The sequence below is a fragment of the Peromyscus maniculatus genome, chromosome 9 (genome assembly GCF_049852395.1).
Source record: "Peromyscus maniculatus bairdii isolate BWxNUB_F1_BW_parent chromosome 9, HU_Pman_BW_mat_3.1, whole genome shotgun sequence".
Classification (NCBI taxonomy): Eukaryota; Metazoa; Chordata; class Mammalia; order Rodentia; family Cricetidae; genus Peromyscus; species Peromyscus maniculatus.
Window position 1 is genome coordinate 100,740,188 of NC_134860.1, and position 15,693 is coordinate 100,755,880.

Sequence of the window (15,693 nt, forward strand, 5' to 3'; positions counted from 1 at the left end):
TGCAGAAGCCCACAGAAGTCAGAAGAGGGCTTGTAATTGTTGGAACTGGAGTTATAACCACTGTATGTGTGCTGGGAAGAGAACCCTGGTCCTCTGTAAAAGCAAAATAGAAAAAACAAAAAGCTCTTAACCACTAAGTCATCTCTCCAGCTCACAACTGGAATATTTATTTTTAAGTTAAAGCATTACCCTAAGTCTCTTTCTTAAATCTTAAGAGAAGAACCTGCTGGATCACCACTATTTCAGTGTACAGTCCATGGCCATCAACTGCTTCCAGTGCACATGGAGATAAGAAAGAATGTGTGGCTGGACATAAGGAACTTGACATCAGTAAGGAAACCACTGCTTAGCTGACTGTTCCTGTTAGTCACACTATGTGCACAGAGGAAGTGACACTGATAATGCTCTGGCTGTAGCTTTTTATTGTCATGGGTTGGCTACATAATTTACATTGTTCTATCATCTCTCTAATTTTCTGCTATTGCACAAGTACAGAACATCCTGGCACATATACCTTTGTGCACGTATATAAGTTTAAGGAGAACTGGTGCAAAGGCTAAGCATATTTAAAACATAATGAGGCATTAGCAACTGGCACCCCAAATCCGTATTAGATGAAAATGCATGGGGCTGGAGAGGGGGTTCATTGGTTAAAAGAATTTGTTGAGCTTGTAGAAGAACCATGTTCAGATTCCAGCAGCAGCATGGTAGCACACAACTCTAATTCCAGTTCCAAGACAGTCAACACTCTCTTCTGGCCTTCATGGACACTGCATGTATGTGGTACATGCATTAACATGCAAGTAAAACAGCCATACATATCAAATAAAAACAAATAAAATCTTAAAAAAAGAAAATGTCTATTCTTTCATAATGTTCTTCAGCCCTATACATATTTTGCTGTTTAAAAATTCTATTTACATATATGTGTGAGATATGTGTGTGTGTATGTTTGTTTGTGGGTGTGGGTACATGTGTGAGTAGGTGTATATGAAGGCCCAAGATTAATACTGGGTGTCTTTCTTAATCCTTTCTCAACTTATTATCAAGGCATGGTTTCTTACTGATCTGGAGCTCATCATTTGACTTATTAGTCTTGTTGCCAGCTTGTTGAGGGATGTCTTTGTCTCTGTCTCCTACCCCTGGAAAAATAGGCAGGGGCCACACCCGCTGGCTTCTACAGTAAGTTCTGGGAGGTGAACTTTGGTGGGCTCATGCCTGTGCTGCAAGGACTTTCTGGGCTGGGCAATCTCTCCAGCCGGGTGTCTTTTCCTTTGTTCATTGACATTTGTAACTTTTCTGTGAACTGTTACTAACATTTATTTATTGGTTCTTTGCCCTTTTAAAAACATTATTTTAATGTTATGGCCTGTTGTGGAATATTATTTTAACATGTGTTACATTCATTTATGCTGTGGAATATTTGTTTAATGATGCAAAGATGTATTGTATTCTTTTATGTTGCATTTGTTTAACTATGTAAAGCTGTGTTACTTTGCCTGCCTAAAGCACCTGATTAATCTAAAATAGCACTGAGCAGCCAATAGCTAGGCAGGGGAGGGATAGGCGGGGCTGCTAGGCAGGAAGAATAAATAGAAGAGAAAAAGAGGAAGGAGAGAGAAAAGGATAAAGAGAAGAGAATGCAAGGGCCACTCACCCAGCCACACAGCCAGCCACCAAGGAAAGAAAGGTATATAGAATAGAGAAAGGTAAAAGTCTAGAGGCAAAAGGTAGACAGAATAATTTAAGTTAAGAAAAGCTGGTTAGAAACAAGCCTAGGTAAAGCCAGGCATTCATAAGGAAGAATAAGTCTCTGTGTATTTATTTGGGAGCTGGTGGGGTAAGGTCCCCAAAGACCAAAAAGTAAGAGTGAAAAAAACCAACTACAATAGCCAATAGTCTATTATGTAACGTTAGATATTTTCCCAAATAGTTGTTTCAATTTAAAAACATTTTAATAGCATATATGTCAACTATATTCACTGTTATGCATTAAATTTGTGAATCTCTTTCTACATGGCTTTTGGTATTCATGTTTAGTAAATTTAAGATTAGGAAAATGTTCTTCTATAATTTGTCTCAGCAAAGTTTTAAAAGGAATATATATAAAAAGCATTAAGTTATATGAAGTTTACCTCCTCCTCATTTATTTAATTATTTATATTGTGGGAAAGAGTAACGTAATTTGTTTTTGTTTCTATACAATTAGGGAGTGATATTCAATCTTTTTCAACACAAATACTGAATACTACATGTAAAGCATACTTTCTATATTCTATATGATATTCCTTTTAATTAAAAAAATTATTAATGTATATGTATGTGTTTATGTGCGTGTATGTGCACACACAAGAAATATGAGGACATGCATACCGCAATGTGTGTAGAAGAGGATATCTTCGTTGACTTTGTTCTTTCCTTCTACCTTTATGGGTACGCAGGTTACCAGGTTTGCATGGCAGGCACCTGAGTTATCTTGCTGGTCCTGATATTCCTTTTATACATACATAGCCAGTGGCTTATAGATGTTATTTGGTAAGGTAAGTGAGCCAATAAGTGAATATTGTGGGATAATCTTTTTTGTATACTGTGAAGATGTGTCTCTGCCAAGGCACCTTCTGATTTGGTTTAATAAAGAGTTGAATGGCCAATAGCTAGGCAGGAATAGATAGGCGGAATTTCCCAGGAGAGAGAGGAACTCCAGGAAAGAATCTGAGAGGAGGGATTTGCTAGCCAGACACGGAGAAAGTGGGATGCATGGTACTGAGCAGAGGTAACAAGCCACATAGAACTTAGATTAATATAAACAGATTAATTTAAAGTTTTAAGGCTTAAAGAGCTAGTTGGGAATAAGACTAAGCTAAAGCCAAGCTTTCATAGTAAGAAGTCTCCATGTCATTATTTGGAAGCTGGCAGTTCAAAGAAAGTCTGCCTTCAGGTAAAATTTGTGATGTTTTAACTTTTTGATATTAATATCGAGGGAATGACGAACCTGGAGTTGAAAATCATTGGCAGGGTGACTGTTGTAACTCCTTTACCCACAGTGGTGCCAGCTGTCCCAGTAATGGTGGTTCCTTTGGCTTTGAGCTGGACAGTGAGTGCTTTGGCAATGCATCCCAGAAACATGTCCAAGATACCGAGCTTATTCCAGTCTCCTTTCTCAGTTGAGTGAATGATGTCACTGATGTCTGCTGGGGGGAGAGATTTCACTCCTATGATGCTGGCCAGACGACTGGGGGTCACTTCAGGCAACACTCGTCTTAGTAAGGAGGTCACCTGATAAGGAGATTGAAAGAATACATTTAAACACGGTGCTTTACAGTTATTTAAAATGTGCCTAGTCTATAGCTTCAACACCTATGGGAATAACAGAAACATATTTTATTGTTTTTGGTTTTTCGAGGCAGGGTTTCTTTGTGTAGCTTTGCGCCTTTCCTGGAACTCACTTTGTAGACCAGGCTGTCCTTGAATTCACAGAGATCTGCCTGCCTCTGCCTCCCTAGTGCAGGGATTAAAGGCGTGCACCACCACCACCTGGCTTTTCAGAAACATAATTTAATAATAAGTTATACTTTTAATTTTGAGAAGGAAAGAATATGATTTAAACATTTTTGAATTTCCAGAGTGGTAGCGACCACCTAAGACGCATGAAAAAACAAGGCTTTTACCTTTGTTCTGGATTAAATGACATAATAAGTCTTTCAGAAGAAGTCAATCAATGTCCAGAATACTATTTATCACACTACAGTAGTAAACCAGAACAGAATTTCCAGCTGTAAAAAACATGGAGTTGCTGGGTATGGTGGCACACACCTTTAATCCCAGCACTCTTGAGGCAGAGGCAGGCAGATGTCTGTGAGTTTGAGGCCAGCCTGGTCTACAAAGTAAGTTCCAGGACAGCCAGGGACATACAGAGAAACCTTGTCTCAAAACAAAAACCAAACCGAATCATGGAGTTAGAATTTGATCCCAAACAAATCATAAAGTAGTAAAAGTTCATGTTTAAGGTCTTCTGATTTTTAAGTTTTCAAGCAACAGAGAAGAAACACAGGAAGAAGTGACATGATGGGTCACCTGTCTCTGGACTCTAGGAGAAGCTGTGTGAAGCAGGGAAAAGAGGTCTTGAAGTAGAGTCAGCTGCTGAGCTAGATATTGCCTGCCAACATTGGAGCCACTCAATGCGAGGACCATGGAGAGCAGCTCGAAGCAGTAAGCATCCGAGGAGGCATCCTCATCATTGGGCTGAGAATTGGCATTTTCCTTGCTGGATATGGCATGTTCCCACTCCTCACGAACTCTTGTGGCTTCCATGCGAATAGCTTGGACAATGTGAGCACACACCTATGTGAAGACAACATAAAAATATAAAATTGTATTTATAAGTCTTTTTTATTTCTATTACTAGAATAAACAAGAAATGCAAAGAATGCAAGTTAACACTTGACTTAATACTCTTTTACCAGTACATTCTCTATTATATTATCTTCTTAACTCATCTTAAAAACAATGGAACAAAACTAGGGGAAACTATGACAAAAATCTCAATAATTAAATCACCTGATATGAATAGCCAAATTAATGAAGCAGAAAAATAAAATATAAGTACATTTATGCTGGTTTTCTCCTTTTAAAAAGATTCAGTGTTATGCAAAAATAATAGGCAGGGTTAAAAAAATCAGTATTTTCATCTTTCCATTTTTTGATGAGTACCCCATGCTACCTAACCTACCCTAGGATTAAATTTGAGCCCTCCTTTCTCTGCCATCCACGCAGCTGAGATCAAAGATGTGCCTTTGTGCCTTGTTTCTGTCTTTTGTAGTACATATTTTATGTTACCTACCATTCCTGTATGAATCTAGACTTACCCCACTACCTACTTATGCTTTAAAATATTAATAATCGTATAATTAGCATTATTAACTGTCAGAACTCTCCCTCCTGAGTGAAAAAAATGAGAGGAAAAAGGAATATAATAAAATTTAAATGTCATCTGTCATAGCTGGTTATTTACAACTAAAAGAATATATCCTGGTAGGTACAGAAGCTCCCATCTATAATCCCAGCATTCTAAATGCTGAGAGGAGGATTGTAAATTTAAGGCAGCTCTGGCTACTATAGTATAATTTTGTCTGGAATCAATCAATCAATGTACCCACCCAAGTACCTATCTACCTATCCACGGAAAATAGAGGACTAACAAAGCTATGCAACAAAAAACAGCAAAATAAGAAAGCTAACATTTGTAACAAACTTTTTTCCTCTTTTTTTTTTTTTTTTTTTTTTTTTTTTTAAATTTTGAGACAATGCTTCACTACATAGCTTGGGCTTGGCTTAAATTCTGGAACTTCCTTCCTCCACCTTCTAAGTGCTGGGATCACAGGCATATGATACCATGACTGACTCTTTAAAGTGATGTAAGTATGGCAATACAGTCATTCCTTTGGAGAAAAAGGCAGACACACATTCTACAGGACCAATGAAAAGGGAGCATTAAAAAGCTTTAATGAATTTAGAGGACATTTTATAGACTGGAAATCCCCAGACAACCTAACAGACAAAAACAACTGACCAGGTAACAACTAACCTGCTTTTGTAGGTTGGTCAGTTTACTCCTGCTGAATATGATTCCGACCATATGTTCTTTCAGGTCAGCATCAGATGGTGCCTTTACACAGAAGAGTAAAAACAAAAAGTAGACTCTTTAGAGAAAATTTGTATATTTGACATTTCAGAGTGTCTTGAGAAATAACTAAGCAGATATTCTTAGTTAAATGCAGAGGTGCATTTGTTTTATGCAAGTATATTAAGGTACATTTATTTTAAGTTGAGGTGTATAACACTAAGACAAAAGATAAGGTTTAAGGAAATCATTTTGACAAAGTGAATATAAAATGAACAAAATTTGAGAAAGAAAAGGTCTCAAACTCCTTTAAAAATCAGAAAAAGAAGAAATCAAAAATCAAAGCAAATATATGGAACAAAATGATAAAGGTAATGATTTATATAAATAAAAAAGAGGTGACAATAAAACTAAAAGCTATTTCCTCAAAAACACTGAACGCAATTTACACTAGCCAAGAGAGAATGAAAACACAGCTAGCCAACACAAGGAATAAAGAAGTTCCACGACAGATTGTACAGGTATTAAAAAGATAGTAACACTATACTGTACATGATTTATGCCCAAAAGTCAGTAACCAAAACAGAAACCACCCTCAATCTGATTAACTGCATCTACAAAGAGTCTTCAGATAACATCACTCTGCTCTGAGGCTCTGCTCCCTCCCCACAGCACTGCTGTGCTGAGTTTCTTCACAATACTGTAACCCAGAGGGTGAGGCTTCCCTCTTAGGTACCATGTTTTAGTTCAGAAATAAATAATAAAGTAACTCTTTTAGAAGAAACTCAGAAAGCACTAACAAGGGTAGTTACTTCAGTGGAAATTCACTGAACAATTGTGTAACAGTAACACATGGGTCAAACACAGATTAGACATGTTATGTGCTCTGTAAGCTATGATTCAGTGGAAGAGATAAGGTGTATGTGTAGACAAATATAATATGAAAGAAACCAAGAAGATCCAGAGGCACAGATATATTATTATGAACTTTAGCAGAGAGAAAACTTTTCTGTTTGAGGAAGCTGTAACAAAGTTTCCTCCTGTTTTGGAGCCAGACTGTGGAGGGAAAGGCAATGGAGGAGGGAGAAGATAACAACGGACAAAGTTTAGAGATTTTACAGATGCCAAGAGCAACCAGTAAGCACCAGCACAGAGCAGCTTCTATAGATGGAAAACTCCAGCAGCTCAGATATGGAAAGGCAAATTACTTTCAAATAATTCCCAAACTTACTTTCTAATGCAAGTTAAAAAAACAGAAGCTCCATATAAACCGTTGCCACATACTCATTAAAATGTAAAGTAGCCCAAGAGTTAGTTGTCTTACCAAAAGTAAGAAAATGAAAATGAGAAATAAAATTTTAGGCTACAAATAAATACATTGTATACTTTTTCCTCTCCTTCAGGTGATGACAAGAGTGCTTTTTCCTCTTGCTCTGGTGTAGGTTCAGCATCTCCTGAGATGAGCTTTCCAAACACCTGACAAAGACAGTGGCCAAGTGAGAAAGAGTTAATACAGTGATTGCCCCTGGGAAAGCTGGACAGCTATCTAATTCTGCAGAGTTTTAATTAATTAACTATCTTGAGACAGGCTGTAACTCTGTAGCCCAGGCTGTTCTGGAACTTGTAATGTAGTCCAGGCTGTCCTTACATTTGTGGCAAACCTTCTGTCTTAGCCTCTTGAGTGCTAGCACCATAGGTGTTAGCCACCACCCTCAGCCTCGACTCTGAAGGACTCTTCTAATACAGCGTTCCGTTACATAGCACTCTCACTACTCTTCTGAAACTACAGATGCAACTTTAGATATTGGTGAAGGCCTAAGAGAAGTGCAAGTGGGCTATATTTGAAGCCAGAAAATTCTACTAAAATATTTGTTATACTCTCAAATATATACGTCAGTAGTTTATGCTGTAGGGACACTCACTTGAGATGTAATAAGTCGGAATACTCGGAGAGTCTCAGCTTCACAGTTCCTTTGCTGAGCTACGCTGGCTGAGATCTGGCCAGCGATTTTTGTGCTTTCACCATCTTTCCAACCCAGGACTTTGACCTGTCGAACTCTTAATGTATTTTCTGGGCCCTTTAATTCAATTTTGATGATGTGATTATCCCCTCCTGGGAGTTCACTTGTTACCCAGCCAATATGCCTGGAATCCAAATCGACCTGGTTGAGCAGAAAAAGGACATGAACCCGATACAGTATAATCACTTTATCACTGTCCTGGGCTTTGCATCAGTAACAGCAAGCTCAAATAACAAACTGCACAGATAGTTATCTTATTTAACTTTTGTGAGGACAAGTAATATTATTTATAGGAGACAGAATTAGAAGAAAGAAAGGTTAACAGAGGTTCAGAGAGTCTCAGGAGGTAATGGAGCTGAGGATTAATACAGGCCTGACTACAATATGGTTTCTCTGTACAAATTATGTGAACAAAACTATTATAAAGAACTTACATGATTTCCCTACACTGACTCTCACTAGAACACATAAGCAATGAGGCTCTGCTTTATGCATCCTTACATTAAACAACACTAAACAATAGCTATTTTCATTGTTCTGATCCTTCAGATGTGTGCATGCCTTTTATCAAGGACCGAGTGTCAGGACAGAGAAAAATGCCTTCTGACACTACTCCTTCAATGAAATTAAAATTACTCTCATTGTATTTGTATTTGATACCCAAGAAGGGACCTGGAGACCTCTAGATAATTTATTTAGACATTTGTTATTAAATTCATAATGTCAACATTTCAAGATAGAGAAATTAAGTGTGGAAAAAAAACCTCTACTTTTTGGATAATTTTCCTAGATTCTTTAGCATTTGAATATTTCTCATCTTAAATATCAATATGACTTGAGAAAAGAAAAAAGAAACTCATTAAATTTTGTGTTATAAAGTAACCCTAGAGGAACAGCTCTGGCAAGGTTTGGTTATGTAAGTTCTGAATTTGTGCATAATCTCAGACCTGTGCATAGATATGGCTTTACTTGTTTCTAGAATTGTTTTGTAAACGGACATGCAGCCTAGATATAGTTGCTAAGTTATAACCCACAGTTTTCTTTTTTCAATTTTGTTTAGGCTAACAACCAATTTTAACTTAAGATGCAGGTACATGAAGTTGGTGACTGAATCAGATCTGTGATAAATGTAAAGGCGTTCAAGTGTTTGTACAGCAATGAGAGACTGGAACCTGTAATATTGTAGGCTCATGACTGAGGACACTTAAGGAAATAATCAGGAAATATCTAGCACTGGGATGGTAGTTCTTGGTCCATAGACTAGTTGTCAACTTACTGTTTTGTAAATAAATGATTTGTTCTTTTGGTAGTATGTTAATACTCAAACTCAACAGTAAAAACTGAGATAAAAAAACGACAAAATTTCAATTACCTGCTTTATTCTGCACAAATCTTCTACTGCTTTACCAGTTAAGAAGGTCATTGAGGTAACTTTATTCTGTAACAGACAATTCAAAACAGTTATACTATGTTCCTGCTCAGCACATCTATAATCATACCTTACAACCTACAAATGTCACATTCTTGCTTCTGCTTGTGTTATCAGCCCTAACTGACACCATTAAGACGGTCTCCACTATCTTTCACCCTCTCCAAACATGGATGTTTTCAGCAGCTACCCTCCTGCCATTTATGGAACAACCGCAGTGCCTGCAACCCCAGTTATCTCCTTCTCACAAACTCTTGGATTTTAGCCTTTATGTGCTTTCTCAGTTTGACTTTTCCCCTTTTAACCAAGTTCTAATCATTCAATTCTGTATTTTTCTGTAGTATTTTAACAATTCTGCTTGGTATGTTCCCCCTCTTTTTGAAGCACACAAAAGGAAGGTCACTTTGCTAACAGATACTTGTGGGTATTATGACTACTTCATGGCTTTGGAGAGGACATCTTAGTAAGGCATATTCTATTCCTTTAAAATACTTGTCAAATAAGGGAAGGCAACATTCACACAGGAAATAAATATTCAATAGTGCAAGTGTTGTGTCTCAGCTCTGGAAGCCAGTCACCCAGGCACTAGAGCTGAGTAGTTTTATGAAAAGTACATAAAAAAAAAATAGACTAACACTAATTCCTCTTCAGTTGCTTACTATGAATTATATATGTCAGTGTAGCTCAAAACAACAAATGTTATGGATAAGGCTCACTGGTGGGTACTTTGGGAGACAGCAATATATTTTCTCAAGGAGCATATTTGTAACAGCTGTCTCTGAAAAGGAAAGCACACGTTACCTGACATTCTAGATTTTTGTTTTTTTTCCACAATGAATACTGTTATAATTATCTCTACTTAATAAATACAGAAATTCAATTTGATTGTAATGATCATTTACATTACGTGAGGGGAAATATGTCCTGGTATAAAATGTACTATGAGTCAAAGATAAATTTGTACCAAGCAGTAAAAGCTAGCCAGAAATGTTTTGACTTTTTCTTGTAAGATAATTATTTATACTTGTTGGAAATTCCTGCTTCTAAAGAGGAAATCAGCTTATACTATGTTAGCTTAAGTCCCTTTTCTTATTTGGCACCAGGGAAACATGGAATAAGGAGCTGGTGCTTGGTGTGGACTGCAGATTACTGTATTTGGCTTGTAGAGGGGAACTGATGTGGTTGGCTTTACATCTTGGTTAGCTGAGACAAAATCCCACTATTTTTTCAAGAAAATAAATATGTAAATAGATGGGTGCAACTCAGTAATGGTTCATGGGAATCCACTAAAACCATCTACTGTGAGGCAAAAATTCAAAGTATCCTTCCCCAAGACCAAGAAGCAGTCTGGCAGCTGATGGTATCTTCTAGCTCAGGTAAGTAGGATTCTTTTCTTTTGTTCTTTTGAATTGCCCTATTAGAGAGAGTAGGCTAGGAAGACTGTAAGTCATGAATATTTGAATTAGTTCAGGGACTATCCACCTCTAACCCTAAGGACTGAAGGTGTGAAGTAAAAGCCTAGAACTAACTCTGCTGTGGGCCAAAATGATGAAGTACCAGTAGAGCACTACAAACAGACAGACAGGACAAGACAAGAACCAAAACCCAGGGGAGAGAAGAGAGTAACTTTTATATAGAGGCACCATCTACATAGGATTTCCCTGTGAGTCTTAGGCTCTTGGGAACGAACACACTGTAAAGGAAACTCCAAGCCAAGGGAACTGCTTACACAAGGGCACAGACGGAGAAAACTTAAGGGTAGATCTCAATCTAGTTCCGTTGTGGCCATGGTGTATTTGTGATCAAATGCCCTTTTAGAATTTACGGTCTAGTGTTTTCAGCCTTATAAATTTGTTCTTAGATTTAAGATTCATTTGAGCAATATAAAAATGTTTGGTTGGAGAAGTCCCAAGAAATGAACCTCTTTTGTAAACTCAGAAATGAGGACGTGTACATAGTATAAAAGAACGAATGAACCACAAATTAAGTTCCCTTTCTCACCCCAAGATCCCGGGAATTGTCCACATGAACAGATACATAACGGGCATTAATTCCTTTTACACAGTTGATAGTGATGTTTTTAGTTTTGTTTTTATCTTCATCTCCTGATTCCCAAAAGGTTTCAGTGGAGCCATCTGTCAAACTGCCAATCATGGCAGGTCGGCTTGATGTTTTTATGTCAACAATGCTGGTCAAGTCCTTTAAGCACATAACTATGCATAACTCCTAACAGAAAGAAACGTAAACATTCATAGTATTAAAAAAGAAACCTTTCACGATGAAAAAAACAAGCATTCGATAGTAAATAACGTGATCAAATGGTTTATGGATCATTTACTACATTTCCCACTGTTAACCATTAGAACAGACACACAGTGACTAACCTGGCTCATGGCTTCAAAGCCAGACTGTATACTGATACTAAAACTCTCCTCACTATCTCCGTCGTCTGACTTGGACAGAATATTGTTGATGTGATGGAAGACATTGCTCTGATGGAGGAACTGATGATCAGACTGCTTGAACTTGAGGCTCCAGCATCTAAACAGAATAAACAATATACAAAGTGATTATTTTCTAGAAATAGCTAAGAGTTCTCAGAGAACTTCACATCACATTAAATGTATCAAGAAAAATGTAAAAACACTGACAAATTTCAGAGAATACAATCATGGAAACTTTGTTTTTTTTTTTTTTGTTTGTTTGTTTTTTTTGAGAAATAAAGGTAAGTTCTAAAGAAAATCTATTTATTTTAAAGATAGAGAAAAAGGGGTGATGGAGGTCAAGGCCACACTAGCAAAAATGAATTTGTTGTGAAGGTAAGCATTACACCACTATAACAGCTTTTGCAATGTTATCTGTGTGGTAATTCTGCAAAGACTTATTGGAGTATAACATTTTTTGCACTTCAAAAATCTTATGAGGATGACAAAAAAATTACCTGTTTCTACTGGCCTTATCATAAGGTACATGGAAAACTCAATCTTTCCATCAGCTTATTTGTTATATACATCATGGCAGACTTGTTTATGTCTATAGTCCACTGAATCAATCCACAATTACAGTTTAATGCCAAATTCTCAACACATTTCAAGTTAAAATTATGTGATATTACTTAAGGTGGTTTTAACTGGCCACACATACTAGAATCTAGAATCTACAATCTACTTTCAAGTCCCATGGCCCCATCTTGTTTTGGTTTCTGAGATTTCATTTACATTTTCTCTTCTGGACACAGTGAAATAAAGAGGGGAAAGTGAGCAAGATGGCTACAACAGTCATTTGGTACTAAGAATACAAAGTGCACAGACACAAGCTAGAAAGAAAAAAGATTGTAACTTAAGAAGAAGGGAATCACCATTTCCATTCTTTGCATCTTACCATTCAAAGATTTTTTTTTTCAAGTATTTAATACTTTGCATATTCCATAAAACCTTTTTTTGTATTAAAATGCTTGGTGCAAAATTACCTTAAGGCCATCTGCTGCAATGAACTGCCACTGGGGAGGGACATCATAAGATCAGAGATGGTCTGAAGTAAACGGTGAAATGTGTGTGGCAAAGGGTGAGCAGCTTCACCTGCAATCACTATATCTGAGAGAGGATGTTCACATACTCTTGTATCTTTCTCCTAAATTAGAAGTTGAAAATGAGTTTATCAGTTTGTATACTGGAAAGAACATTTTTAAAAGAATGTTATGTAAGTATAACTTGTTTGTATAGTATGTAAAATTTCTAACTGTATTTGTAACATTTCTAGAGAAAACTGATAAGGAAAATTACAAGTAAAATTATCAAACAAATGAATGCTACATATACACATCAAATCTAGTATACTTGTATATCATTAGAAGACCGAATCTGTATGTGTGTATGCATGTATCTGTATGTGTAAATATTTGTATCCATACCTGCATATATTTTGTGTATATGTTTACCTGTTAAAAATAATACATGCTTAGAAGTTTAGAACTCCTAGTTCACAGGACTACATATTAATAGACAATTTACAACAGAGATCATGACTTATTATCTATGTATACAATATACAATATTCTGATAGATGGTATTCTCATGAATAGAACTTGCATAGTTTACTCATCAGTCTACATCAGAACAATCATTTTGTTTGTTTTCTTTCCTTTTTAAATAAGCTCTGTAATGAATCACATATTGACATAGGAAAGCTCACAGAATTATAATTACATGGTTTTGACAATTTTTTTTTCTCCAAGAGGTGGTCACCACAGTGAACATGAATGCACCTGTTTCTTCATTCTGTTGTTAATCAGTGCTTATCAAACTTTCCGAATTATGTTAATGAGAAAAGTAAAACACAGACATGCTTTTGCTTCTTTGTATGTCTACTTAAGCAAGAATCATACAAATTCTAGGTTACATTATCTTCTTCTAAAACATATTATGTTTTACTCTCTAGCAGCCCATCTAGATTCAGTTAAGGCATGGCATTCAACCTGTTTAGACCGGTTATTTTCATTTGTGCTTTACATTTGGACATTGCCCTGTATGCTAAGATGTATTCCCTATTTTTTGGGCACTACATTCATCTCACTTGTTGCTAGGATAGAATGGGAAGCTTCCAGCTTTAGTTTCTCTATACAATAATGATGCTGTGTGTAATACTGCAGTAATGTATATCTTCTTATTGATTGCTGTGTGACAATGATATTCAATGAGAAACCAGTATCTCTGCCTGACAGAAAACTTTCACCAAGTATGACTAACGCTTTGCCCATACTATCATTGTATTGTTTTGTTTTTTTCAGGTCAAATAATCTGTCAATTATTTCATGTAAAACATACTACACCACCAAACAACAAATCACTTGGTTTCTATAAAGACATGGACTTGTGGCCATACACCCACGCACACACGGGAGGCACTGAATGGACTCTGGTCATTATTAACAACAACAAGGACAAAAAGCAGGAAGGGAAGTGGAGAGGGGACACTGGAGGTGGCTGGAGGAAGGAAGGGTAGATGGGTATGATCAATATATACTGTATAAATGTATAAAATTTTCAAAGAATAAAACATATAATTAAAAAGGAAAATATAGAATAAAAAGAAAAAACCCACTTGCTCTGAATTTTCTTTATTTGTTTTATTTTCTTCATCCTCCTCTTCCTCTGCTTCTACTGGAGAAGGAGTCAGTGCGGCTACAAAGTGCCAGAGAATATCATGCAGAGATGTCGTTTGGATGACATTACAGAGAAGCCAGTTGAATGCCTGAGTAAACCAACAGACAAGAGAAAGGGAAAATGTGAATTACAAATGTAGGTCTTTATTATTATTATTAATATTATTATTAGTAGAGGTAAACATGCTAGAAAACATGGCCCTCATTTTACTGAAAACACACTAAATTTGAAATTGTCAATTCTGATGTTAATAATTATCAGTAAACAAGAAAATATTATTTACAAAATACAGTGAAAATTCTTTTTAGTATCAATTTATTTTGTTCAAGGCATTTTTTTTCTAACCCACATTTAAAACAGAATATTTTTTCTAACCCACATTTAAAATAGAATATTTTCCAAGTTCTACACAAGCAGCCATTTACTTAAATATGTCATTTCTAACAATGAATGTGAATGTGACAAATTACTTATTACATTCATGTTAAAAAGAAGAAACATTTACTATATAGGCCTGGGAAATACTGCATCCATATTATTCTATAAAATGGAGGCCTGATAAGCTATTATTGGTAAATTTCTAACTCAAAAGCCTTATTTATCTTCTTTACCTGACTCTTATGTCATTTTATTCTAGTGAAATGTCCTGAATATAATAAAGGCTTAAAAGATAACCTCAGATTCACATAATAAAGTTGTATAGAAATAAAGATTTAGCACATTTAAATTTAAAATTCTAAATTAATTTATTCATAAACCCTAAAATTTATTTTGATGTGAACACTTTTTTTTCATTAGGCCCACTGCTTTAATTTGATACAATGTTTGGTAAAACCGCAGCATCATTAAACAGGACTCCTACTTATTTGTGTGATACATAAATAATAACCCCATGAATGTATTTGTACCTCCATAGCAAACACTCGGCAAGCAGACTTCCTCAAGGCCTGCTTCATTGCTATTTCAAGCCCTTCTAGATCATGATGCTGAATGACGAAAGCTAAAACTGGCCACTGGAAATTTCGCTCTCCTTTGGAAAGAGAGCTGTGGGCTGAGATTAGCCGGGAAAGTTCAGGTGATGGATGTCTCAAGAGGGAAGAGCCAACTTCTAAAAAGGAAAAGAAAATTAGTAATTTTCATTCCTAGTATATGATTAATGTATTAAATACTGAAAATATCTATCTTATGTGCTTGAAAGTCTTTTGTTTCTGCACATAACACAAATCATAACAATTTCAATTACTGGTAAGGAAGAAACTCTAACTACATAATTCTTACTTCCTTATAGAGTTACATAAAAATTATGTTGAACAGGTAGGTTTTGAACCAGGGACTGACTCTAAAGTTCATACTTCCTACAGCACTGTAAAAGCTAAGTAGCTTGTATTCTGCCTGAAATCTACACCTCACATTCATCATTTCCTAAAAGACTGAGCAAAAGTGAGTGATGGCTAGTTTTAA

The 15,693-nt window shown here is 36.1% G+C and overlaps 1 protein-coding gene across 32 annotated transcripts in view; it reads right to left on the reverse strand.

Annotated features, from left to right (window-relative positions):
• Positions 1–15,693, reverse strand: part of Mycbp2 (MYC binding protein 2) — a 245,859-nt gene that overhangs the window by 20,542 nt on the left and 209,624 nt on the right. For 27 of the 32 annotated variants that reach the window (XM_076545493.1, XM_076545490.1, XM_076545488.1 and 24 more), the window contains 11 exons: positions 15,141–15,340; positions 14,171–14,320; positions 12,540–12,700; positions 11,455–11,611; positions 11,072–11,296; positions 9,014–9,079; positions 7,543–7,782; positions 6,998–7,096; positions 5,585–5,665; positions 4,075–4,341; positions 2,993–3,276 (listed from right to left, as the gene is read on the reverse strand). In XM_076545493.1, coding sequence (XP_076401608.1) covers positions 2,993–3,276; positions 4,075–4,341; positions 5,585–5,665; positions 6,998–7,096; positions 7,543–7,782; positions 9,014–9,079; positions 11,072–11,296; positions 11,455–11,611; positions 12,540–12,700; positions 14,171–14,320; positions 15,141–15,340 — 1,930 coding nt within the window. The remainder of the gene's footprint in view (positions 1–2,992; positions 3,277–4,074; positions 4,342–5,584; positions 5,666–6,997; positions 7,097–7,542; positions 7,783–9,013; positions 9,080–11,071; positions 11,297–11,454; positions 11,612–12,539; positions 12,701–14,170; positions 14,321–15,140; positions 15,341–15,693) is intronic. The other 5 variants (XM_076545496.1, XM_076545486.1, XM_076545495.1 and 2 more) reach the window with 3 other exon arrangements.